This window comes from Amblyomma americanum, chromosome 1, assembly GCF_052857255.1.
Source record: "Amblyomma americanum isolate KBUSLIRL-KWMA chromosome 1, ASM5285725v1, whole genome shotgun sequence".
NCBI classification, from domain to species: domain Eukaryota; kingdom Metazoa; phylum Arthropoda; class Arachnida; order Ixodida; family Ixodidae; genus Amblyomma; species Amblyomma americanum.
Window position 1 is genome coordinate 49,523,392 of NC_135497.1, and position 25,494 is coordinate 49,548,885.

Here is a 25,494-nt window from a genome sequence, read left to right on the forward strand (position 1 = left end):
ATTGCAGAGGTGCAGGCGCGGCGCGTTAGGGTTAGCGAGGCGCCGCGCCGCTTCAGACTTTTGGAGGCGCTTGAAGGGCCAGCCCGGCAGCGGGCCGTGATGCCGATGGTATCCACGTGCTTCGGAAGCCTTCCGGAAACGATGGAAAGGAAGTCCAGGGGCGGGCGAAGAACTGGATTAGGCCAGGGGCAGGTGAAAGCGGAGCTCGATAGGCAGCCAGCTAAACAGGGCGGCGCCACCTAGCGGCTTTTTCGATATGAGGTAAGTCTGAGCACATCACCAAGAGGGCGTGCCACTCCGGTTGGTTAATGTCGGTCGACTCGTACACTCCCCCCAGATGAGCAATCAGTTGGGAGAGATCTTAACATCCTGCTTGTACGAACGGCCTGCGGTGGAACCGCGAACGTGACTACGTGAAGTGGACTATGAACAATCGTTTCATTAGCAACTTCTGCGACTACCTGAGCGCAACGGGTCTCCACTCCTTTTTTGACTTTCAATCGCCCACATTCCCTCCCCTTTTTTCACCTTATGCCTCATGGCACACTTTTCGAAAACAATAAAAAAACTGCCAAATTCTCAAGCTGTGCTTGCAATGTCGTCGTTTTCGTCACGGAGCTGTGGTCACGCGTGTTAAACTGCCAGTCTCTTAGCTGTAGTTTGAAAGCGTGGACTTCATCATTTTCCATCCCTGCGAGTGGAAGCATCAGACAAGCATGCAGCAAGCCTCACGAAATGGCAGGAAATTCGAAGCAGTGAAATTCAGAAGACCCAGTGCTATCTCTATGACATCGGGTAATGGTAATTAAAGTAATTGTAAACATTTTCTTGTTCGGAGTCTACACTGTGATTAGCACTTAATGTAATTGTCGTGGTAAACGCTCCTGAATTGTTTTCTAGATATTGTTGGCGTACATTTTTTGTACACCCACACAGCAACGAGCTGACTCATTTTAGCAGTTCATATAGATAACAGTGAACTGTTATAAGTGCAGGGCGCATGTATGCATGCAGTGCGTGCCAGAATTAAATACAAAGGGATATTTCGGGGCTCAGCTCGTAACAAGCTCGGTTTTGTCTCACGGATTAGTTCAAAGAACTCACACACATGCCCGCACACATACAACACTATGAGCATCGAGCCTCTCGTCGAATAGTACCTTGAGGGCTAGTCTTGTATGTTTATTACTCAGTAATATCGCCAGAAGTTGCCGACTAGAAAGTAAACTCGAGTTTTAAAATTGACTAGAAGTGAGGGTGGGAGCGAGGGAGAGCCGATGATGTGAGGGTGAGGGTGAGCTAGGACCATGGATTCAAATGTGAGGGCGAGGGAAGAAAAGTAAAAATGAGCGCATTTGCCCACCTCTGGTTGTAATTCCTTGAAAGGTCACGTGGCCTTATGACATCATCACAACCATCCCATAGGACGGAACAAACTGCTCAGCGTGGCAAGTGACATTTTTATTATTGGTGGGGAGTGTTCACGTGACCTTGCGACGTCATTACAACCTCGCCACGATGGAACACGGCAACATGCCCACCGGGTTGTGAGATACCTGTTCCCCGCGCTATGAAAACAATTTTAAAAAGTTCATTTCGATTGCCACATACCTGCCCATTGTGGCAGCAGGCATTGACAGTATCGAAGATGCATGAATCTTCGGTGCTATCTTTCGATGCATTTTGTGCATTGGTATTAGGTATCTCTTGCCGAAAAAATGAAAGTATCGGCATCGAAAATGCATTTTAAGTGTATCGTGCATTTTAATGGTGCTCGATAGAAAGAAAAATCCCACAGATTGGGAGGCTTCTGTGAGTCAGACTTGGGGGCCGGCGACGCTCGCTCAGGCGGTGGCGCACTGAAAAAATTGCGGTCGGTTGAGGGACGGTATACAGCGCTCCGTCGCAGTAAAGGCGGATTCAGGATTCACACTTGGGGAGTTTACAAGAGCCCGACAAAAGTCTGGTCGAGTAGGGTGTCGGGCTGGGTTAGCGCTTTCTCTCCCATCTGGTCTGGCGGCGCTGCGCAAGCCTGGGCGTTCCTCCTCCTCTTCTAGCGTTCGCGCGTGGCTTGCATGCTCGACGCTAGGGATAGCGGCGATCTCTGCCCGACAGAAAACGGGTTCATTAAAACGCGGCCGGGGCTGACATGTGGCGCGCCCCGCTCCACGCACAAAGTCGGCCTCATCTATACGAGGCTACTGGCGAGTCGCAAATGTTGCGCGACCGATTCCGGCCAATTAGTTACGGTTTCCGAAGGATTGGAAAAGGGGCGCAACAGTGTGGCTGGCGGTCAACGGTTTGTCAGGACTCCAGGGCCATTACATTTGTGCATGCAAACCGAAAAACGTCCCTCGACCCGACACCGTCCCTAAACCGCTGGCGACAGCGGCTGACGTCCCGTTCACCACAGAAGTTTCGACAAGGCGAGCCAGCCGGTTTTGCCGAGATCGCTGTTTGCTCCGCATGTTGTAACTAATTTAATCACTTTTTTGGATTTTGTCTTTTGGGTAAGAGTTTTTAATACCGTTAAAGTTGAAGGGGGTTGCACGCAGTAAAGAACCAATCGTGTTGAGGCTTGCTGCTATTGGATGCTTCCTGAATGTGAGACGGACTCCCGAGGGTTTGAAATCGAGTCCTGAAGCCCAATGGTTGGTTTATAGGGGCTTAACGTCCCGAAGCAACTCAGGCTATGAGAGACACCGTAGTGAAGGGCTCCGGAAATTTCGACCACCTGGGGTTCTTTAACGTGCACTGACATCGCACCGTACACGGGCCTCTAGAATTTTGCCTCCATCGAAATTCGACCGCCGCGGCCGGGATCGAACCCGCGTCTTTCGGGCCGGCAGCAAAGCGCCATAACCACTCAGGCACCGCGGCGGCTGGGAGGCCAATCCGTCGCCCTGGGCTTGGTTTAGACGTTCTGCACCTTCGGCGGTGCCGAGGAGGAAATATTTCTCTCTTAGCCACTTCTGTTTTATTTGTCACTCTGTTTAACATGCTGTACATTCTGTAGATCTCCTTTACATAAACTGGCGTTCATTTTTTCTTTGCATCCCGTCGTTGCAAGTCGTCATTACACCGTCACCGACGGAGCACTTCAGGTGCAAGGAGCTTTCCAGTCAACTACCGTCTCCGATGGCGCACCCCTGGTGCAAGGAGAAGAACCATCATAACTTTGCTGGGAGAATTTCGCCTTCATGCTCAGTAGTTTAAAGGCAATTTGTTGTTAACTTTGTAAGCAGGATAACGGTCCCGCACTCTTCCACACGCGCGTCAATCGGGTCATCAACTCCGCCAGCATCAAATACGTCAGCTCTCGCATTCCTTTCGTTTGGAAGAGCAACGCTACAAGCCGCAGTTCTCAAGAGATGCTATTGAAACTTCAGTTTCTTGAATTTACCTCGAGGATCCTCGAGTCGACTTGGCTATGCCCAATTCTTACCGGTTGATAAAAGGTGCCTTTACAAAATAACACGGAAACCTGCTTCTTTGCTCCTACCTACAGATATGTTTTTTTTTCATTTACTTCGCTTAATGCAAGGCCCCATCGCGGGCCACTTTCAGACTGGTGGTCTTCGGAAATACTGTTACTTACTGCCGTTAAGTGAAAAAGAAAAAAATCACAAGGAGGCCTGACAAAAACAAATGTACAGCCATGATAAAGACGCTCGCTAGCATGTTGAGTAGCTCAAGCTGACCACATCTCACCGCTTTTTGTCGTTGGATGCGCACGCAGAGACTGGAGTCTAACCGCGATGCGGCATAAATTGCAAAGATTATGCCGTGAACCGTGTCTGCCTCCAACGCATCGGCCTTTCAGACAGCGGACAAACGCGTTGTGGTTAGCGGGAGACACTGTCGAGTCGCGAACATCGCGCCACAGATTTCAGCCATAGGAAAGTGGAGAGGGGGCGCATCAATTAAACCGGTCGCGCGACCTCCGCGACTCGCCAGTGCGAACGCTCCTTTAGCTCCACGATTCAAGGCAACTGCGCGCAGTTGACACTGCCAACAGCCCAGCGTTGTCCGCGCGCCAGCCGCTGATTGTGGCGTTTTCCGAGTTCGTGATTTTATTCCCGCTCCCCGTGGTTCGGCCTATAGTTTTGATACGTCTCGTGTACTCTGCTTACTTCTCTCCAACACCTGTGGCCTCGGAGAAACGGCAGGAAGCCAGTCAGTTTCCTACGCTGTGTCCTGTTCTGCGGCAGCTGGAAAGCTATTCGCTAGTGTGCAAGTTTTTTCGGGGCTGTTCCCAGCGCTTTTCAGCCGGAGGGTTAGTTCTGCCTGGTATTTGCTGGCAACGCATGGGCGGGCAGTCGTTGACCAGCAGCATCGTCGCGTGCCATTCAGTGTGATGACGATAATGATCACCCATTTTTTTTGCAAACGACACAGGGCTCTCTCTTCTCTGTTTCATACATCAGGTACAACGCTGTGAAATGTACAGAAGTAGTCCTGACGGGGAAATAAAGAGAGCCTTGTTACTCCGCGCTTCTTCTGTGCCCGAGTGGTCTATGATGCGAAAAAGCGACAGCGTGTTGAAAGCAATAACAGTGCATTAAATACAGATCATGAAAAATGTGTCGTTTGGTAAGCATGCAGGGAATACATTTACTGTGTTTCGCTCACCACAAATTATGTAGTACGTTTTGGTCGCGGATGCAGGAGCGCGAAAAAGAACGACAGAGGGAAACTTTTTTAGGGAAGGAATCGGTATCGTTTAGGCAAATTTATGGATATCAGGAAATATGTGAGGCCTCATGTGGCAGAGGGTCAAAAAGTTCGTGTGCGATCAGCAGTTATGTTTGAGAGAGAGGGAAACTTTATTAAGGAAGAAATCTGGTGTTCGCTTTGGCAATGGTATAGACACCGAAATACGTGTGGCCTCGTGAGGTAGAGGTCAGAACAGTTCGTGTGTGATCAGGAGTAATGTTTGAGAAAGGGAAACGGCATTATGGAAGGAATCATGGGATCGCTCTGGCAATGGTATATACGTTAAAGAAATGCGTGTGGCCTCAAGTGGTAGAAGGTAAAACAGTTCGTGTGCCATCAGCGCGTATATTTGAGGGAGCGGGAATCTTTATTAAGGAAGGAATCGGGATCGCTTTCGAAATCGTATAGACATAAGGAAATGTGTGTGGCCTCATGTGGTAGAGGGTCAGACAGTTCGTGCACGATCAGCAGATATGCTTGAGAGAGATGGGAACTTTATTAAGGAAGGAATCTGGGGATCGCATTGGCAATGGTATAGACATAAAGAAATACGTGTGGCCTCTTGTGATAGAGGGTCATACAGTTTGTGTGCGATGAGCAGATATATTTGACAAAGAGGGAAACATTATTAAGGAAGCTGGGGATCGCTTTGGCAATGATATGGAAATATGGACATGCGTGTGGCCTCATGTTGTACAGGGTGAAACAGTTCTTGTGCGATCAGCGTATGTATTTGTGAGATAGAGAAACTTTGTTCTGGAAGGATTCTGGGGATTGCATTGTAAATGGTATAGACTGACGGAAATACAAATGGCATCATGTGGTAGAGGGTCAAAAAGTTAGTGTGCGATCAGCAGATATGTTTTAGACAGAGGGCAACTATTAAGGAAGGAATCTGGGGATTCTTTTGGCAGTGTAATAGACATAAGGAAGTACGTGTGGCAGCTTGTGGTAGATGGTGAAACAATTCGTGTGCGAGCAGCAGGTATATTTGAGAGAGAGGGAAACTTTATTAAGGAAGGAATCTGGGGATCGCTTTGGCAATGATATAGACATAAGGAAATGCGTGTGGGCTCATGTGGTAGAGGGTCAAACAGTTCGTGCGCGATCAGCAGATATGTTTGAGAGAGAGGGAAACTTTATTAAGGAAGGAATGTGCGGTTTGATTTGGCAATTGCATAGGCATAAGGTAATACGTGTGGCCTCATTGGTAGATGGGGAAACAGTCCGTGTGCGATCAGGAGATATGTTTGAGAGAGAAGGAAACTTTATTGAGGATGGAATCTTATGATCACATTGGCAATGGTATAGGCATAAGGAAATCGGTGTCGCCACATGTGGCAGAGGGTCAAACAGTTCGTGTGCGATCAGCGGATATGTTTGAGAGAGAGGGAAACGTTATTAAGGTAGGAATCTCGGAATCGCTTTGGAAATGGTATAAACATAAGGATATACGTTTGGCCTCATGTGGTAGAGGGTGAAACATTTCGTGAGCGATCTGCAGATATTTTTGAAAGAGAAGGAATCTTTATTAAGGAAGCAATCAGAGGATCGCACTGGCAATGGTATAGACATAAGGAAATACGTGCCGCCTCATGTGGTATAGGGTCAAACAGTTCGTGTGCGATCACCAGGTATATTTGAGAGAGAGAGGAACTTTAAGGAAAGAATCTGGGAATCGCTTTGGCAAAGATATAAACATAAGAAAATGCTTGTGGCTTCATGTTTTAGAGCGTGAAACAGTTCTTGCGTGATCAGCAGATATTTTTGAGAAAGAGGGAGTCTTTATTGAGCAAGGAATCTGGGGATAGCTGTAGCAATGGTATAGACATAAGGAAATATGTGTGACCTCATGTGGTATATGTTCAAACAGTTCGTGTGCAATCAGCAGATATGTTTGAGAGAGAGAGAGAGAGAAACTTTATTAAGGCCGGAATCGGGATTGCTTTGGCAATGGTATAGACAAGAAAATACGGGTGGCCTCATGTGGTAGAGGGCCAAACAGTTCATGTGCGATCAGCAGACATTTTTGGTACAGAGGGAAACTCTTATGGAAGGAATCGGGGGGTCGGTTCGGCAAATTTATAGATAATAGGAGGTACGTGAGGCCTTTTGTCGTAGAGGGTCAAACAGTTAACTTGCGATCAGCGGATATAATTGAGAAAGTGGGAATCTTTATTAAAGAAGGAGTCTGGGGATCACTTTGGCAATTGTATAGACATAAGGATATAAGTGTAGCGCCAAGTGGTAGAGGCCCAAGCAGTTCGTGTGCAATCATCAGATATTTTTGAGACAGAGGGAAACTCTTAAGGAAAAAATCGGGGGTCGGTTAGGCAAATTTATGTATATAAGGAGATACGTGAGGCCTCTTGTTGTAGATGGTCAAATAGTTCCTGTGTGATCAGTGGATATATTTGAGAGCGAGGGAAACTTCAATGAACGTATGTGGGGATCGATTTGGCAGTGGTGTACACGCAAGGAAATAGGTGTGGCCTCATGTGTTAGCCTGTCAAACAGTTCGTGTGCGATCAGGATATATGTTTGAGAGAGAAGGAAACTTTATTAAGAAATGTGCGGTTTTCTTTGGCAATAGTGCAGGCATAAGGAAATACGTGTCGCCTCATGTGGTCGAGGGTCAAACACGAATCAGCGGGTGTATTTGAGAGAGAGGGAAACTTTATTTTAGAAGTAATCTAGGAATCGCTTTAGCAATAGTATCGAGATAAGGAAATACGTGTGGCCTCATGTGGTAGAGGGTCAAACAGTCCGTGTGCGATCAGAAGATATGTTTGAGACAGAGGGAAACTCTTAAGGAAAGAATCGGGGTCGGTTAATCAAATTTATGGATATAAGGAGATACGTGAGGCCCCTTGTAGATGGTCAAACAGTTCATGTGTGATCAGTGGTATATTTGAGAGAGAGGGAAACTTTAATCATCGAATCTGGGGATCGATTTGGCAGTGGTGTTTACACAAGGAAATAGGTGTGGCCTCATGTGATAGAGGGTCAAACAGTTCGTGTGCGATCAGGACATATGTTTGAGAGAGAAGGATACTTTATTAAGGAATGTGCGGTTTGCTTTGGGAATAGTGTAGGCATAAGAAAATACGTGTCGCCTCATGTGGTCGAGGGCCAAACAGTTCGTGTGCGATCAGTTTGTATATTTAAGAGAACGGGAAATTTTATTATGTAAGGAATCTCGGAATCGCTTTGGCAATAGTATCGTGATTAGGAAATCCGTGTGGCCTCATGTGGTAGAGGTTCAAAAAGTTCGTGTGCGATCAGCAGATATATTTGACAGAAAGGGAAACTTTATTAAGGAAGCTGGGGATCGATTTGGGAATGGCATGTACATATGGAAATGCGTGTGCCCGCTTGTGGTAGAGGGTCAAACAGTTCGTGTGCGATCAGCGTATATATTCGAGAGAGTGGGAACCTTTCATAAGGAAGTAATCGGCATGGCTTGGCAATGGTATGGGCATAAGGAAATGTATGTGGCCTCATGTGGTAGAGGTTCAGACAGTTCGTGTGCGATCAGCAGATATGTTTGAGGGTGAGGGATGCATTATAAAGGAAGAAATGTGGGGATCGCTTTGGCAATGATATAGACATAAGGAAATACTTGTCGCCTCGTTGTGGTAGAGGGTCAAACAGTTCGTTTGCGATCAGCGGGTATATTTGAGATAGAGGGAATCTTTACTAAGGGAGGAATCAGGGGAGCGCTTTGGCAATGATATAGACATAAGAAAATGAAAGTGGCCTCATGTGGTAGAGGTTTAAGCACTACGTGCACGATCAGCAGATATCTTTGAGAGAGAGCGAAGCTTTATTGAGAAAGAAATCTGGGGATCGTTTTGGCAATGGTATAGACATAAGGAAATATGTGTGGCCTCATGTGGTTTAAGGTCAAACACTTCGTGCGCGATAAAGATATATTTTTGAGACAGAGGGAATCTTTTTTAGGGATGGAATCTTTGGATATGTTAGGCAAATTTATGGATATGAGGGAATACGCGCGACCTCATATTATAGAGGGTCAAACAGTTTGTGTGCGATCAGAAGTTATGTTTGAGAGAGAGGGAAACTTTATTAAGGAAGGAATCTGGTGATCGCTTTGGCAATGGTATAGACGTACCGAAATACGTGTGGCCTCATGAGGTAGATGTTCAAACAGTTCGTGTGTGATCAGTAGTTATGTTTCAGAGAGGGAAACGGCATTAAGGAGGGGATCGGGATCGCTTCGGCAGTGCTATAGACAAGGAACTGCGTGTGGCCTCCTGTGATACAGGGTCAAACAGTTTGTGAGCGGTGAGAAGTTATGCTTGAGAGAGAGGGGAACTTTATTAAGGAAGGAATCTGGGGATCGTTTTGGCAATGGTATAGACAAAGAAATACGTGTGGCCTCATGTGATAGAGGGTCAAACATTTCGAGTGTGATCAGCGGATATATTTGTGAGGGAGGGAAACTTTAAGGAAGGAATCTGGAGATCGATCTGGGAATGTTATAGACATACGGAAATACGTATGGCCTCATGTGGTACTGGGTCAAACAGTTCGCGTGCGACCAGCTGATATATTTGAGAACGAGGGCAACTTTATTAAGGAAGAAATCTGGGATTCGCTTTGGCAACGTTATAGGCATAAGGAAGTGGGTGTGTCCTCATGTGGTTGATGGAGAAACAGTTTGTGTGCGATGAGCAGGTATGTTTGAGGGAGAGGCAAACTTTAATAAAGAAATCTGAAGATTGCATTGGGAATGTTATAGACATACGGAAATACGTATGACTTGATATGGTACTGGGTCAAACAGTTTGTGTGCGATCAGCAGATATATTTGAGAGCGAGGCAAACTTCATTACGGAAGAAATCTGGAGATCGCTTTGGCAATGGTATAGAGATAAAGAGGTACGTGTGGCACTTTTGGTAGACGGTGAAACAGTTCGTGTGCAGGCAGCAGGTATACTTGAGAGGAGGAATCTTTATTAACGGAGGAATATGGGAATCGCTTTGGCAATGGCATAGACATAAGGAAATACGTGTGGCCTCTTTTGGCAGAGGGTCAAACAGTTCGTTTTCGATCAGCGGGTATATTTGAGATAGACGGAATCTTTATTAATGAAAGACTCTGGGGATCGCGTTGCCAACGGTATACTCGTAAGGAAGTACGTGTGGCCTCATGCGGTAGACGGTCAAACAGTTCATGTGCGATCAGCAGTTATGTTTGAGGGAGAGGGAAACTTTATAAGGAAGGAATCTGGGCATCGCTTTGGCAATACTATAGACATAACGAAATACGTATGGCCTCATGTGGTAGAGTGTCAGACACTTCGTGTGCGATCAGCAGATATGTTTCAAAGAGAACGAATCTTTATTAAGAAAGAAATCTGGGGTTCGCTTCGGCAATGGTATAGGCATAAGGAAGTGGGTGTGGCCTCATGCGGTAGATGGTGAGACAGTTCGTGTGCGACCCGCAGATATATTTAGGAGGGAAACTTTATTAAGGAAGGAATCTGGGGATCGCTTTGGGAATAGTATAGACAAAAAATACGTGTCGCTTCATGAGGTAGCGTGTCATACCGTTCATGTGCGATGAGCGGATATATTTATGAGAGCTAGGTAATCTTTATTAACGGAGGAATCTGGGGATCGCTTCGGCAATAATATAAACGTAAGGAAATACGTGTGGCCTCAGGATGTATAGGGTCGAACTGCTCGTGTGCGATCAGCGGATATATGTGAGAGAGAGGAAAACTTTATTATGGAAGGAATCTGGGGATCGCATTGAGAATTTATAGACATACGGGAATACATGTGCCCTCATGTGGTACTGGGTCAAACAGTTCGTGTGCGATCAGCAGATATATTTGAGAGGGATACTTTATTAAGGAAGGAATCTGGATATCGCTTTGGCAATGGTATAGACATAAGGAAATAGGTGTGGCGTCATGTGGTATAGTGTCAAACACTTCGTGGGCGATCAGCATATATGTTTGAGAGAGAGGATGCTTTATTAAGTAACGTATCTGTGGATCGTTTTGGCAGTGGTTTACACATACGTAATTGCGTACGGCCTCATGTGGTAGAGGGTCGATCGGTTCGTGTGCGATCAGCAGATATATTTGAGTGAGAGGGAAACTCTAATAAGGAAGAAATCTGGTGTCGCATTGACATTGGTATGGGCATAAGGAAATACGTGTCGTCGCTTACGTGATAGAGGGTCAAAGAGTTCGTGTGCGATCAGCGGGTATATTTGAGAAAGAGGGATTCATTATTGCACTTCGTGTGCGATCAGCAGATGTATTTTAGAGAGGGGAAACTTTAATAAGTAAGTATTCGGCATGGCTTTGGCAATAGTATAGACAGAAGGAAATGTGTGTGGCCTCATGTGGTAGAGGGTCAGACAGTTGGTGTGCAATAAGCAGATATGTTTGATGGATAGGGAAACTTTATTAAGGAAGGAGTGTGGGGATCGCTTTCGCAATGATATAGACATAAGGAAATACTTCTCGCCTAATGTGGCAGAGGGTGAAACAATTCTTGTGCGATCAGCAGATCTATTTGAGAGAGAGGTAAACTTTATCAGGGAAGCAATCTGGGGATCGCATTGGCATTGGTGTAGAGATAAGGAAATACGTGTCGCTTTATGTGGTAGAGGGTCAAACAGCTCGTGTGCGATCAGCGGGTATATTTGAGAGAGAGGAAATCTTTATTACAGTTCGTGTGTGATCAGCGGATGTATTTGAACGAAGGGAAACTTTAATAAGGAAGTAATCGGCATGGCTTTTGCAATGGTATAGACATAAGGAAGTGTGTGTGGCCTATTGTGGTAGATGGTCAGACAGTTCGCGTGCGATGAGCAGATATGTTTGAGGGAGAGGGAAACTTTATTAAGGAAGGAATGTGGGGATCGCTTCGGCAATGGTATAGACATAAGGAAATGTGCGTGGCCTCATGTGGCAGGGGGTCAAACAGTTTGTGTGCGTTCAGCAGATGTGCTTAAGAGAGAGGGAATCTTTATTATGAAAGGAATCTAGGGATCGCTTTGGCAATAGTATACACATAAAGAAATGCGTGTGGCCTCATGTGGTGGAGGATCAAACAGTTGGTGTGCGATCAGCAGATATTTCTGAGACAGGGAAACTTTGTTAAGGAAGGAATCTGAGGATCGGTTTGGAAATCGTATAGATATAAGGAAATACGTGAGGCTTCATGTGGTAGGGGGTCAAGAATTTGGAGTGAGATCAGCGGATATATTTGAGAAGGAGGGAATCTTTATGAAAGGAGGAATATGGCGATTGGTTTGGCAATGGTACACCACTTAGTAGATACCGCAAACCATACGCCCTTATCACTTGCCACATGGTCATCAGTTAATTCCCTAAAGTTAAACAAAGAGAACTAAAGTGGTACTCTTCCTTTCTAAAAGGAGACAAGTATTTCACCGACTTTCGCTATACCTCAGCGGCACTGTAATCGAGTACGTGGACACCTTTACTCATTGGGTTTGACTTTCAGCTGTACGATGAGATGGGATGCACTTGTTAGTAACCTTGCATCAGCACTTTCTAGAATCGTCTTAATTACGTTGCGTAACAGGCATACATTATCTATCAAAATTAAAATTACTTTGTTTTTGGCATTTTTTCTATTCCCCCCAAAGCTACTGTTTCCTCGTCTGGGGAAACGCAACGGTATATAACGTCCTAAAGGTATGAACATTGCAAAAGAAAATGCTTCGTGCAATTTTCAACGGTTCGTATGATTCGCTACTCGTCACATTTACCTACATTTTAATTTTGTACCAGTCAACAAATTATTTAACTACAGATTTGCATGTTTTTAGAAAACGGATTAAAAGGGTGATTCATTTATTTCTCGAATTGTACCAATTACATGTCGTCACTCATCGCACATCAGATTGCAGTGTAGGTCTGCACTACGGAAATGGAGAACCAACTATGGATTCTACTGTGGATTTTTTATGTTAAGCTATATCGTGATAAAGTTCCTCAATACCTCATTCAGTGACCAAGTGAATTTTCTGTCTTCTGTCTTCTGGAAAAGCTTTATCCAATAATCTGTGCTACAGTGATGCCAAGTGTCTGTGTGTACTTTGTAACTCTGGGTTATATCTTCATTGTCTTTTCGTTATAATTATTGCTGCAATTCCTAGATACCTGTGTCGGTCAAGCTAGTTCTTCATAAGCGCACTTGCATTCACTTTTTAGCAGTGGTTGTTTTTGCCTCGTGCCAACTGCTGAGTTGTAAGGGTGGTGATGCCCGTAAAGAGGTGTCATTCACTGTTTTTTCGGTGTCGTGAAAGTTTGCATGTACAAACCTTGCATCCCCAGTTTGCATGTACAACCTGAAATAAAGATTGATTGATCGACTCTGCCCAAGGACCGTGCCCACGAAGCGTGCTGCTTGGCAGGGAAGGGAGAGAACAGGAGGCAAAGACACTATAAATGAGCCATCAAGGCAGAAATCTGGGCTAGTTGGTATGTCATCATTAAATTAAAGACTAGCGCATATAACTAGGACACATACATAGAAAAAGACATGGATTATTATGTCGTGCTGTCTTCTATGTCTGTGTCCTAAATGTATGCGCTAGTCTTTTAATTATTTATAACAGAACGCCCGTCTACCTCATCGAGGGGGTGCGTTCGTTCCGGTTCTGGGGGGTTTGTCGTCCGGTTCGGTTACATTCTAGTTCACTGTAGTTCCGTTGCTACTCGATCGCACGCGGGAGCACATCCTCCTCTCAGTAAGTATATCCTGGCTCTACTTATATCGTGGCCTAACAGAACTAGGCCGTCATCAATTTTTTTCACCCTATATTATTAAACACAACTGCTAGAAAGTGATGCGACTGGCGTGACTCCACCACGAGGCACATTTATCACGTTCTCGTTCGATTAATGAAAACACTAAACGTGAGCGCTTGCAGCTGCATGAACAATCAAAGCGCACTCCGTCCTCCTCAATACGGCAGTTTATATTAGCATAAGATTTGTAATACTTCTGTGTATTCAATATTCTTCAGCACACTGACTCTCCGCTAAATGTAAATTTGACTTAGGACTACATTTTCGTGGAAGTACTGTTTATGAAGTTGTTCTTTCGCAGTCGAGCGAGGTAAAGATTGCGGTGATTTAGGTAAAGATGATTTCCAAGTAAGTGAGTGGCTGCGAAAATGCTTTGAATTTTTCTTTAACGGGCGTTCCGCATTTTTTTAGCAGGTTTCGGGCCGAAAATATTAAGCTTAATTTAATTGGCTCATTACAAATTTCACGAAAGCTTAAGAGAAAAATTTTCTTTTCTAGTTTTTTCGTTAACCATTTCAACTAATGGGCAGAAGTGAGCCTGGCCAAGGGTTTAATTGGCTTAAAATTTTGGGGTGATTGCTGGTGCCAACGGAAGAGTTTATTAAGTGGCGGAAAGACGATATTTTCTTGATAACTCATCTACGCTAATCCCTAAAAAACAAGGAATGCTTCAGGTGCCTGTGATAATAATAATAGTAATAATAATAATAATAATAATGGCGCAGGAAATGGCGCAGTATCTGTCATATATTGTTGGACACCTGAACCGCGCCGTAAGGGATGGGATAAGGGAGGGAGTGAAAGAAGAAAGGAAGAAAGAGGTGCCGTAGTGGAGGGTGCCGGAATAATTTCGACCAGCAGGGGATTTTTAACGTGCACTGACATCGCACAGCACACGGGCGCCTTAGGGTTTTGCCTCCATAAAAACGCAGCCGTCGCGGTCGGGTTCGACCTCGCGAACTCCGGATCAGTAGCCGAGCACCTAACCACTGAGCCACCTCGGCGGGTCGGATGCCCGTGCTGAATCTATATTCATCACGGTAAAGCGCTATCAGAAATGATGTATTCATTCCGTGACTAAGTGAGTGTCAGGGAAACGATTCGTAATATATATTATAAACTACGGAGTTAAAGAATCTGATGTCATTTTAAAACACCATTCAATGCAGTTATCATAACAACTTGCCCTACGACAAGTTAGAACTCGCTCGCTTTTTCTGTGACTCGCTCTTCGGGTGGCATTAGATCTGGGAATCGCGGTAGAGTTGGGCACTGTCGCGAGGGTGGAACGAGTGCCTTAATCGCTCTTAAGATTAACATCCTTTATCATCCCCAGACAGAAGACAGTATAAGGTCGTTAAAGCTACTATGCTAAAGCTCTGCGGCACACAGGAGAGAGACTGCCGTACACGCTACGAAAATCAACATGTTTTCTATTCTGCACCAGGTCAGAAGCACGCGTGTTTACTAGCAAAAAAAAAAAATAACCTAGACGATGCAAACGTTTTTTGCGGAAACCCACACTCAGATTCAGAAATTAAAATGGCTATAATAGACGTAATCCGCAAGTCAACAGACGCGAATTGAACAGACAAAGCATGCCATCAAAAGGAAGAGAGAGAGAGAGAAAAACATTTATTGAAATCTCAATGAGATTAGCGGTGGGCCGTCGTCTACATCGTTGATGTCTGGCCTCTTCGCAAGGTCGGGCCCCTATTCCAGGGCTCCGCTGAGCCTTGCTGCTTCACATGCGTGCTGCGCAAGGGCCCTTTGGGCTGTGAGCTCGCTGCTGGTGAGCAGACCCTCCCATTGCTCCGCACTCGGGATTTTGAGTTTGTGGAATGCATAATTGCGTTTGCGCTCCCATGTAATGTATAGCGTGGGGGTTGCCCCGCACCACGGGCATGTGTCCCTGAATTGTGTAGGGTAAATTTTGTGTAGAATGTATAGGTTGAAGAATGTTCCTGTTTGCAGTCTCCGCCAGTTCACTGCTCCTTGTTGTGCTAATGAGTTGTGTGGCGGAGGGTACTTGAGCCTCTGTCCTGTGTAGCAATTCAGCAGCTCCGCATATACTGGCTCCACTATGGTAGGGTTCTCTAGGGTCTCCAACAGCTCAGCTCGGAACGTGATCTCGCAAACTAATCTGTCCACCCTTGAGTTTCCCTCTATCCACGTGTGTGCCGGTATCCAGAGTATCTTGTGGGTTACTTTTTGGCTAGGGGGCCCTGTTTCGAGGAGGATTCTTAGGGCCGCCTTGCAGACTCTACCTTGCGCGTAGTTCCTGCATGTGGATTTCGAGTCTGTTAATATGATCAGTGATTTGTTTCTCCGATAGCCTTTGGCCGCCGCTAGTACAAAGGCGACTTCCTACCCCTCTGCTACCGTGTGGCCCGTAGGGTTGCGTATGTGATCTGTTTGCCGGCGTAATCCACGACTGCTGCGGCGGCATTGATTATTCTTGTGCGTTTATCCCACGGATAAAGCGCTGCGTCCGTGTACACTGCGTTTTATAGTTTAGCCATATGGCGTTCCACATAATCTGCCCGTGCCTGTCTTCTTGCCGCGTGGAGATTCGGGTCCATGTTCTTTGCTATAGGACAGACTTGGAGGGTTTTACGGATGTTGTCGGGGATATCGGCGGATCGATCAAAAGGCCCTTCCATGTCGTAACCTAACCTCTTTAGGAGTGCTCGGCTGGCTGCTGATGTTCGGAGTCTGGAATTCTGCGTCTTGAGCTGTGCTTCCGCTATTTCGCTGAAGGTGTTGCTGAGCCCCATCTGCAGCAGCTTGTCGTATGGCGTGTTTCTAGGCAGGTGTAGCGCCGTCTTGTATGCTTTTCTTAAGAGCGTGTCAGCTTGTTTCCTTTCCTTCTTGTTCATGGGGTGGTACGGGACCGAGTAGGTAGCTCTGCTGACCACCAAACTTCTGACCAGTTTTATCTTATCAGCTTCTTTCATTCCGTATCTTCTTTGGGGGACCCTGGTTATCTTACGACTCACCTGCTCCGTTGACTTTTGGAGCAGGCTGATCGTGTGGCTGCATTTATTACTTCCTTGGATCCACATGCCCAAGACTCGTATCATGTTTATCTCTGGTATGTTTTGTCCCTCGAGCTTCACTTCTAGCTCTGCTTGGGTGGGGCGTCTTCCTACTCTCAGGAGCTCGGATTTCTCCGTGGCGCAGGCTAGTCCCCTTTTTTTTTAACATAATCTTCCACGCACCTTGCTGCTTCTTGCAGTTTCTCTTGTTTTTCTCCCAAGGAACCTTGGTTGGTGAAGCGACGCACAATGATCAGCGAATTAAGCAAGATTATCAGCTTCCTGATGATCTCGCCAGAATATTTAAGTATGCACACTAGTTTAGGTACCACAAAATGCACAAGACTTCGCCGAGGACGGTGTGCTTTATCGGAACAAAGTCCTTAAGGGTGATGTTGTGGATCCACTTTTTTCTTCGGCTGATGTCATTTCTTTCCTTGAGCAATCGCGAAGAGCACGACGCCATTTTCACTCCTGCTTGTGCACTGAAAAGCGCCGCACCCGGACATAACGCGGCACTAAAAGTAGAGTTCGAATAGTCAGCGCGTAACTCAACGGAGCTGGAGCAGCTGCAGAGGCAGACGGCCTGCGCATGGCGCCGACGAAGAACACAAACACACGAAAACGATCCTTTCCCCCGCGTTGTCTGCGCGCCGGTGAGAGGGACCAATGATCGTTCAAAAAAGCGCCCAATGGAGAGTCTTGCGAGGAGGATGTGCGAGAGTCCGCAGCGCGGCGGCAAAGTTCACAGAAATGCGCTACTTTCAATATCAAAGGGTTTTAACCGCTCCTGCGTGCCCGTCTCCTGGCCGAATGCATTAAAAACGTTACCGATGTCTATTGTATTCCATTTCCCATTTGATTAAAATGACATTGAAGTTGCCAGTGAAAGGGATACAGCTTGTTGTCGAGGTTGATATCGAGGGGATATAACAATTTGTTCTTTATTTCCCCATTCTTACAATTAAGAGGATAGTCGATCAATACCCCCCGGGATGGCTCAGTGGTTAAGGCGCTCGGCTACTGATCCGAAGTTCCCGGGTTCGAACCCGACCGCGGCGGCTGCGTTTTTATGGAGGCAAAACGCTAAGGCGCCCGTGTGCTGAGCGATGTCAGTGCACGTTAAAGATCCCCAGGTGGTCGAAATTATTCCGGAGCCCTCCACTACGGCACCTCTTTCTTCCTTGTTTCTTTGACTCCCTATTTATCACTTTCTTTACGGCGTGGTTCAGGTGTCCGCCGATATATGAGAAAGATACTGCGCCATTTCCTTTCCCCCAAAATCAATTATTATTATTATAGTTGATCAAATCACCTGGCCGACAAGTTGAATATCGCGCGCGAGTGGGTAACATAGCGCGGAAATTATTCGTGTAACATTCTGTTATGCCTCTCTAGATTATAAACGCACAAGTCATTGTGGTCTATCATAGTTACCATTCAAGATATGGGCCGCTTACACATGAAGGTTTTGCGTGCGAGCATACGCTATATTAGGGCACGGCGCCCTGAGGTATCATTCCGCGGTCTTACCACTACATAATCCACTAAGCCACGGCTACTTGTTACCATAGTACATAAACAGACACACACAGTGGCACCGGGTAGACTGCTGCTGGGGTTGAGATAATTTTTTAAACTTAGAGCGAGAGTTACTACGGTAGTTAAGGCGCATCGCACTTGCTGACATGTATTGGCCTGTTATTTCAATATTGTAACATGCGCATTTTTCAATGAATAGCAGCCTCTACGCACGCTTCATATCGCTCGATAGCGTATAATATACAGCTCGAACGGTCGAAAATCCGTCGGCGTCGTAGTAGTAGTAGATCCTTACGGCGCGGTTCGGGTGTCCACCGAGATTTGCGAGACAGGCGTCATTTCCTTTCCTTAAAACGAATTTCGATTCCATTTTGCTTCCCTTACGGCGTTTACTCTGCTGCGGTGGCTCAGTGGTTAGAGCGCTCGGCTACTGATTCGAGGTTCCCGGGTTCTAACCCGACCGCGGCGGCTTCGTTTCGATGGGGCGGAACGCAAGAGGCGCCCGTGAGCTTTGCAATGTCAGTGCAGGTTCAAGATCCCCATGTAGTCGAAATTATTCCGCAGTCCTTCACTACGGCACATATTCCTTGCTTTCTTCGTTCACTCCCTTCTTTATCCCTTCCCTTACAGCGCGGTTCAGGTGTTCACCGATATGTGAGACAGATACTGCTCTATTTCCTTTCCCCAAAAACTGATTTACATTTTCCCTTACGGCGCGGTTCGGGTTCCCACCAAGACAGGGGCATTTCCGTTCCTTAAACTGTCCAACGGGAAGGCGTCGCGCCGAACGGGCGATGGCGTTCCGTGGACTAGTAGGTAACGCAGCAACACGCTATCGCGTCCCACTCTTAAAGAGGAAGCTTAAGCGCCCTCCAATTTTTGCGCTTGTTCAAGCTTCACCGTGCTGACTGCGTCCGACAGTGCGACCATCATGTTCGCCGCTCCTTGTGCTTCTCTTGGTTGTGGACTGATGGCCCCACGCAACGGAGGTTTTTTTTTAGAGTGCCAACCGCTGGCGCCGCTCTGTAGCACGCTGGTTCATGGTGAGCGCAGCACAGAAATCAGAAAACAAAATGCAGATGCTTAAGCTGAATCTCTTCAACGCAGTCCACATGTGCACCGATTCTTGATAGCAAACTTTGCACGCTTAAAACATTTAAAATGAGGAATCACGTACTCTCCCATTCCTTAGAACTATGTCGAGCATTTCTGGTTTTAAATCGAGGAGGAAATACGGTGATAAATTTCTCTAGTATGTCTCATGGTCCGTGATTAAATGACAAGGTAATTCTACTAGAAAGGTAGTGAAAACTCAGAGAACGAAACTTTTGCGCTCGTCCCATATAAATGTACTCTATATCGCGGAGAAAATTCTTTACTACGCGTGAGCCGAAAATCCGATAGTGCCGTAGCTGGTGGCTTGAGACGACACTTGTAGAGGTGTAAGTCAGATTCATGTACACTAACGTTGAACTGTCAAACTAAACGATTGCTCGGAGTTATAGTTACGTCGATGTCGCTTTTCGCACTTCCTGAACGTGCTTATTTTTACCCACATATACGTCACAACTTCCTTAAACGAGAGGCCTGTATCAATAGCACAAATGAATACTAACTACTAATCTGCGTTCAAGGGTCCAAAAGCATTGATATGCATTGTTCTCTGCTCGAAGCCGTTTGGCACCCGGTCTTTCCGCTTTTGTTTGTCAAAAGAGAGGCCATCAGATTTCACTGGTAATGACAGTAGCCACGAGAAAGTCGCTCTTCATATTCAACATTTCGTAAGCACATTAGGCGTCTAATGTTTCAAGTTCCTTGTCACCTTTAAATTTTGCAAGACCGATAGCTACCGTCCTTTTGACCTTAGTTGGAAGAGCACTTATTTTATCGCTGCGCCGGTGAACTGCTTTCTGTTTGAGACACGAGTTCGCCCCAATGAAGTTTTCGAGTTGGAGGCAAGCTTTCTTGTCATCATTCTGGCCTGAGTAACGTCACCAGAACGTAACAGAAGCAAGTAGTACTAGCTGCATATGCTACCACAGATACTGGCGCGTACTGAGTATTGCATTTCCAGAAATTATGTATGCCCAATGAGTGACTTCAGCTACGATAAAGAGCGCCACTTTTTGTTGTTCACGTATGTCCAACATTTGCAAAAGTTCTCAGAATTTACAGTTGAATGTCCAATTCCCTCTGTTCTCTTAAATTCAGGGACTGTTATTATTATGTAAGCATCCCAAATCTCAATTTCTAGTTCCCTACATTCTAAGCTAAGCTAGCTGGTATAACGCTCATTGATGTGATGTTTATTAGTGCAGCCCAGTTAGGTTGTGGAAAACTTTTTGGGGAAAAATTTTAGGACTTCGTTTCCTGAATGACGTGAAGAAAGTTCGAGTTCTCGGGAGGTTTATCAAAAGCGATTACGAGGCTGCAGAAATGCAGGAGAATAGTGCAAAGCTGGTAGTCATCGACTCTCAGACAAGTCTTTTGGCTCGTGAAGGCCGAGTTTATTGAGACAGAGCACAGTTCCGAACTAATTTTGCTTAGCTGTCTGTTAGTTTATGCTTGCAGTTACTGTCAACAACTGACTTAGTTTTTTCGTTGTCATCGGGTCGGACGGGCGGTCCTAAAACGCCGCCAAACTTCAAAATGCCTTTCCAAGAGGAGTTCTTGTACGTCTCGTGCGTGCAACGTGCTCTGCTCCTGCGGCCAGTGTTGGGCTCCGTCTATAACCGTTCCTTTCGCGAATGACATGATGCGTTGTCCCGGTAGGCACCATGAATATTTAATGCCGCTGCTGTGCAAAATCAAAGAAGCTGCGCTTGAAATTTCATGAGCTATATATTTACTCTGCGCCATCCTTTAACCTTTGAAACATGCCATCCAAGTGTTGCACGTCGCATATCATTCTACACACTCATTAATAACTGCCGGAACACGAACTACAGGTTGATAGCCTTGCTTTTTAGCCAAATATAAGGGTAGAACGAGCTGACGTCTGTGCCAGAGGCAAACATTCTATCATACACAGTCGGGTTAAAGCAGAGAGCGCGCAAACGTTAATCCGTTGTTTCACATTTCTCCTATGGCAAAGGCGCTGACTATGCGGTCTTTGCGTAAAACGTAAGAGGTAAAATATAAAGGCTTGACGGTTACCACTGACGAAGGCCGAACTGGGAGCGAGAGTGCGTTCTCCTTCCGGGTGAAGGGTGGTGGGGTGGTGGGGCAGTGGCGACCCCACCGATGTGCGGCGGGAGGCGGAAACAGACCCCATTGAGAAGGCCGTAAAAAGAAAAGCGCGCTTTTTCTAGACTGGCCATGACTCACCAAACCGATTGAAAGGGAGGAACAGGTTATGGGCGAGTCAACCCCTAGAAGAACACAATGCTGAGCAGCACAGTAAGCAGCAGAAAAGGGTGGAGGTTGAAAGAGTAGGCCCTGTTGGGGATAGAGGTGATGTTACTAAACTTCACGCGCAGCGAATAAAGAGAAGACAGCGACGGAGCAGAGGCATAAGTAACAGGCTAGGAATTTTCTACCTATGGTTGGGGGGGAAATCCTTTGCCTGTTACTTATGACTCTGCTCTGACCCCCCTGCCTGTGTGCAGGGGGGTCGACGGGAAGTGGGAAGAACTTGACAACAATCTGCAGAAACAACACATAACAGCTGCAGGGAAGAAACCCCACCACAAAACAAAGGCTATATATGGGAAGGCATAAACCGTCTGGATGGAGAAAAGAGGCTGGTGGCCTAGGCTTTCTCGACAGAGTTGGTTCCGTATGAGAGAGGATTCCAGGAACATGCTAGGAACACATGTGGCTGACAGGAAATTTGGCCATCGACAAGACAACACTGGTCCTGGTTTACCTGTGGATAGAGCTAGGGGCGTATCAGAAAAAAAACACTTTTACTTTGATGTGCCTAAAGGCCGATATTGCTGCTATGAGCAGTATGCGAGTGTTTATTGTAGGTGACTTCAATGCCCAAATCGAGGATCTGGATGGCGTGATGAACAGAATGGGCAGATTGCTCTTGGACTGGTTCCAAAGACAAGACTTAGTGGTTTTCAATACCACAGACAAAGGTAGGGGGAAGAGCACTTGGACCATGCACAAGAAGACCAGCAGCATAGACTACTGCTTAATAGCACATGCCCTTCTGCCTCAGCTTCAAGAGATGGTGATTGATCACGCAGGCTCCCAAAGCACCGGAAGCGACCACAACAGTATTAATTTTCAGCAGCGCAAGGGACAAAGGACGAGCGCAAGGGTCTCGTCCTTTGTCCCTTGCGCTGCTAAAATACAATGTCGCCAACTTGTCCAAGCTTCTACAATATCACACCAGTTTTGTGCTGTCATTTGGAAGAGAGGGACATACGCATGTTGAAATGGCATACCCAGAACATCGGAATGATTTGAGGCCGGCAGAAATTGAAGACATTGTGGCACTGCTGGAGAGCGAAGCTGAGAGTGTAGATGTGCATTTTAATGAAGACTTTTAACTCTGGATAAAAAAGGCAATAGCTTCAGTGTAAACTAGCCGGCCAATCCAGAAGTACTCCCGAGAACATAAACCTAAATCATGGTGGGGCAAAGAGGTGTCATATCCCCCAAAGCAACGTAAAGCTGCTTGTAGAGAGCTTCGACATGCCACACTGTGGGCACACCTGAAATGATAGATAAGCTGTACGAGGCATACATTGAAGCGAAAAAGCTTTGGTACAACAGAAGATGCTGTGAGTTAGCAGAAAGCTCCTCCATGAAATTAAATCACCTGGCAGATGTGGCCCAGCGAAATTCTGGCCATATGTTCAAACCCTTCAGCCAGGAGATAAAGCTGACACGGCGACCCTGGGAGAACCGACCACGGGGGAGGAGTACGAGGAAGCAGCCTGCCTGGACTACATTGAATCGCATATGGCCCACCAGTTCCAATCCCTGATAAGCCATGATAGTGCAGCGCTACCACCCACAAGCCCACCTGGCGGATCTGGATGTGACACAGTCACAGAATTGGAGCTGAAGAGAGCACTGCGGCACATGGCGGGAAACTCGGCAGCAGGACTCGATGGCATACCACCATTGTTAATAAAACAAGGTAGAGAAAAGAACACGGGACCAGCTCAGGGACGCCTTGAACGATGTAATGACCACGGACACTGCTCCACCAAGGTGGTGGGGCTCACCGATACGGCTGGCCCTAAAAAGAGAGGAGGAGGCAAGGGCCTCTTGACAAGTTATAGACCTATGCAGTAACATCAGCTTTGTATCGCTTGTTTTGCCACATTCTGCGAGCTCGCATACAGAGATGGCGGAAGGTGCTCAAATTCTGGGTGAACTTCAAAATGGCTTTCGACCTAATCACCGACTGGAAGACAACCTTTTCGTTGTGACATCTTCCATTGAGATTGCCGCCAAAGAGAAGCGAGAGCTTGTACTGGGGTTTTCTGGATATAGCCCAGGCATACCACTCAGTGGAACACAATCGACTGTGGGAGGTCCTGGAGACACAGGCTATCTCGGAGCCACTACTACGCTTGTTGAGGCCTTATACACTGAAACTCAGGCTGTGATACACTGGAGGGCCTCAACCACCAGGCCAATCTACCTGTATATTGGACTGCGCCAGGGCTGCCCTATGCCGCCGATCCAGTTCAAGTTGTTTACCTCGAGGCTAGAGCGGCGCCTTGTTGAGTGCGGCGTAGGTTTCAACCTCACCTGCATGAAGGATGGCACCACTCGTACTCACAGGCTACCAGTCCTCCTGTACGCAGACGATATAGTACTGCTTGTGGAAAGCGTGGGAGATCTCCAGAGCCTCGTCGACATGTGCTCATCTGAGGGCGATGACCTCGGGCTCCGTTTCAACGCCGCGAAGTCTCTATCGGTCAGGTTCCAGCCGGAGGCTTCCGAGGACAGTGGACAAGTAACCCACCCCTGCATCTTCAGAATAGCAGTGTCCTTTGGTTGCCGTCCTACATATACCTGGCAATAGAAATTTTGGCGGGCCGAAACTATGTACAGGACTTCGAGAAGCGACTCCGGACGAAGGCCATCGGACGACGGGTTTTCCCGCGCTCACGGGCCCTATGGGCTTTCAACCGCTTCGAAGTCAACCGATCGCTCTAGAAGGCAGTGGCGGTCACCAGGAATTGCTTTATGGAACGCAGTCATCTATTTATCGTCTGTGACCCGCCAAGCTTTGGAGACGCGACAGAAAGAGGTGGGAGGTTCGGACATTAGAGCTCACGGCAGGGTTCCGAACGAGCCGGTACATGCTGGTCTGGGGTCGTCTTCCTTTGAGGCTAGAGAAGCTGTAGCCAGGATGACCTACGAGCGCCGCCTTAGCGAAATGTAGGAGGGCGGCTGGGCGCGGTTACATTTCAAGTATGTCCACCTGAGGTGGGTCAACGCCAAGTGGGCCTGTCGGACCAAGAGTCTGGCGGATAAATAGGGAGTGGTACCCCCTCCATTTACGTCAAGTTTTCAACCCAACGGACGGCAGAAAATACGAAAGCAATATGTGGTCGAGGCGGTCGCTGCGACCGCCTCGACCACGTGACGGTTCGCTGCATACATCCCAGGCGGTGCCGCCGCTGCGGTCGCCACCACTTGACCGGTGCCTGTGATGCCTCTGCACCACGGTGCATGAACTGCGGTGGAGGCCATCCAGCTGACAACCCTGCCAGCCCCGGATGGCAGGATGAACGATGCGTGGCAGCGGCAGTTTCAGCCGCTGCGGAGCCTGCGTCACGGAGGGCCATCCTGTCGAACCTCCGCACAGGGGGGAAATCTTATGCCCAGCCCACCAGACAATCAACAGCTGACTCCACCAGGCCACCCCCGCAGGCCCTGCAGCCCGCGGCCCAGGGCCTTCCCTTCCCCAGGCCGCCACACCACCTCCCCTCCTGAGCGACCACCTGGAACAGCTGACGCGGACCCTGGTTACAACGCTACAAGCTGTCTTGCAGCTCTTCCCAGTAGCCAGCCAACCACCACAGTGTGGTGCAGGCCCAGCGCAGCAGCCAAACCACCATGGCTAGCTTTCCACAGATAACCCCCAGACCACGGGCTCTCCAGTGGAACTGCCGTGCACTCCGTCCCCGTCTCTTCGAGCTTCACGAACGACTCCGGCTGGAGGAATATGACGTCCTGGCCCTCCAGGAGGTTAATCTACAGCGGGACAAGTTCACCTGCCTGGCTTCATCGGCTATGGCAGCAGGTCCTCCTGTCAGCAGCCTCCTGTTTGGCAGACCCATGCTTGAAGGACAGTCATCCTCGCGGACCCTCCCGGCTAGCCATCTTCGTCCGCAGGAATCTGGTCCAGGCAGAGATTTTGGTGAGTGATGCGGTTGTTGCCCCCATGGAGT

General features: G+C 47.3%; 1 protein-coding gene across 1 annotated transcript; it reads left to right on the forward strand.

Moving 5' to 3' along the window:
* Nucleotides 1–23,432: 23,432 nt before the first annotated feature.
* Nucleotides 23,433–25,167, forward strand: LOC144136657 (uncharacterized). Its single transcript, XM_077669216.1, has 2 exons — nucleotides 23,433–24,050; nucleotides 25,012–25,167. Exons 1-2 carry the CDS (start codon nucleotides 23,433–23,435, stop codon nucleotides 25,165–25,167), a joined length of 774 nt encoding a protein of 257 aa, XP_077525342.1.
* Nucleotides 25,168–25,494: the final 327 nt, after the last annotated feature.

Excerpts from the sequence above, each read along its gene's own strand:
- LOC144136657 (XM_077669216.1), top strand. The coding sequence starts at position 23,433 with ATGGCGGAAGGTGCTCAAATTCTGGGTGAACTTCAAAATGGCTTTCGA. Across the intron at positions 24,051-25,011 it reads CTTCCGAGGACAGTGGACAA|GCCGCCACACCACCTCCCCT; the intron begins GTAACCCACCCC and ends TCCCTTCCCCAG.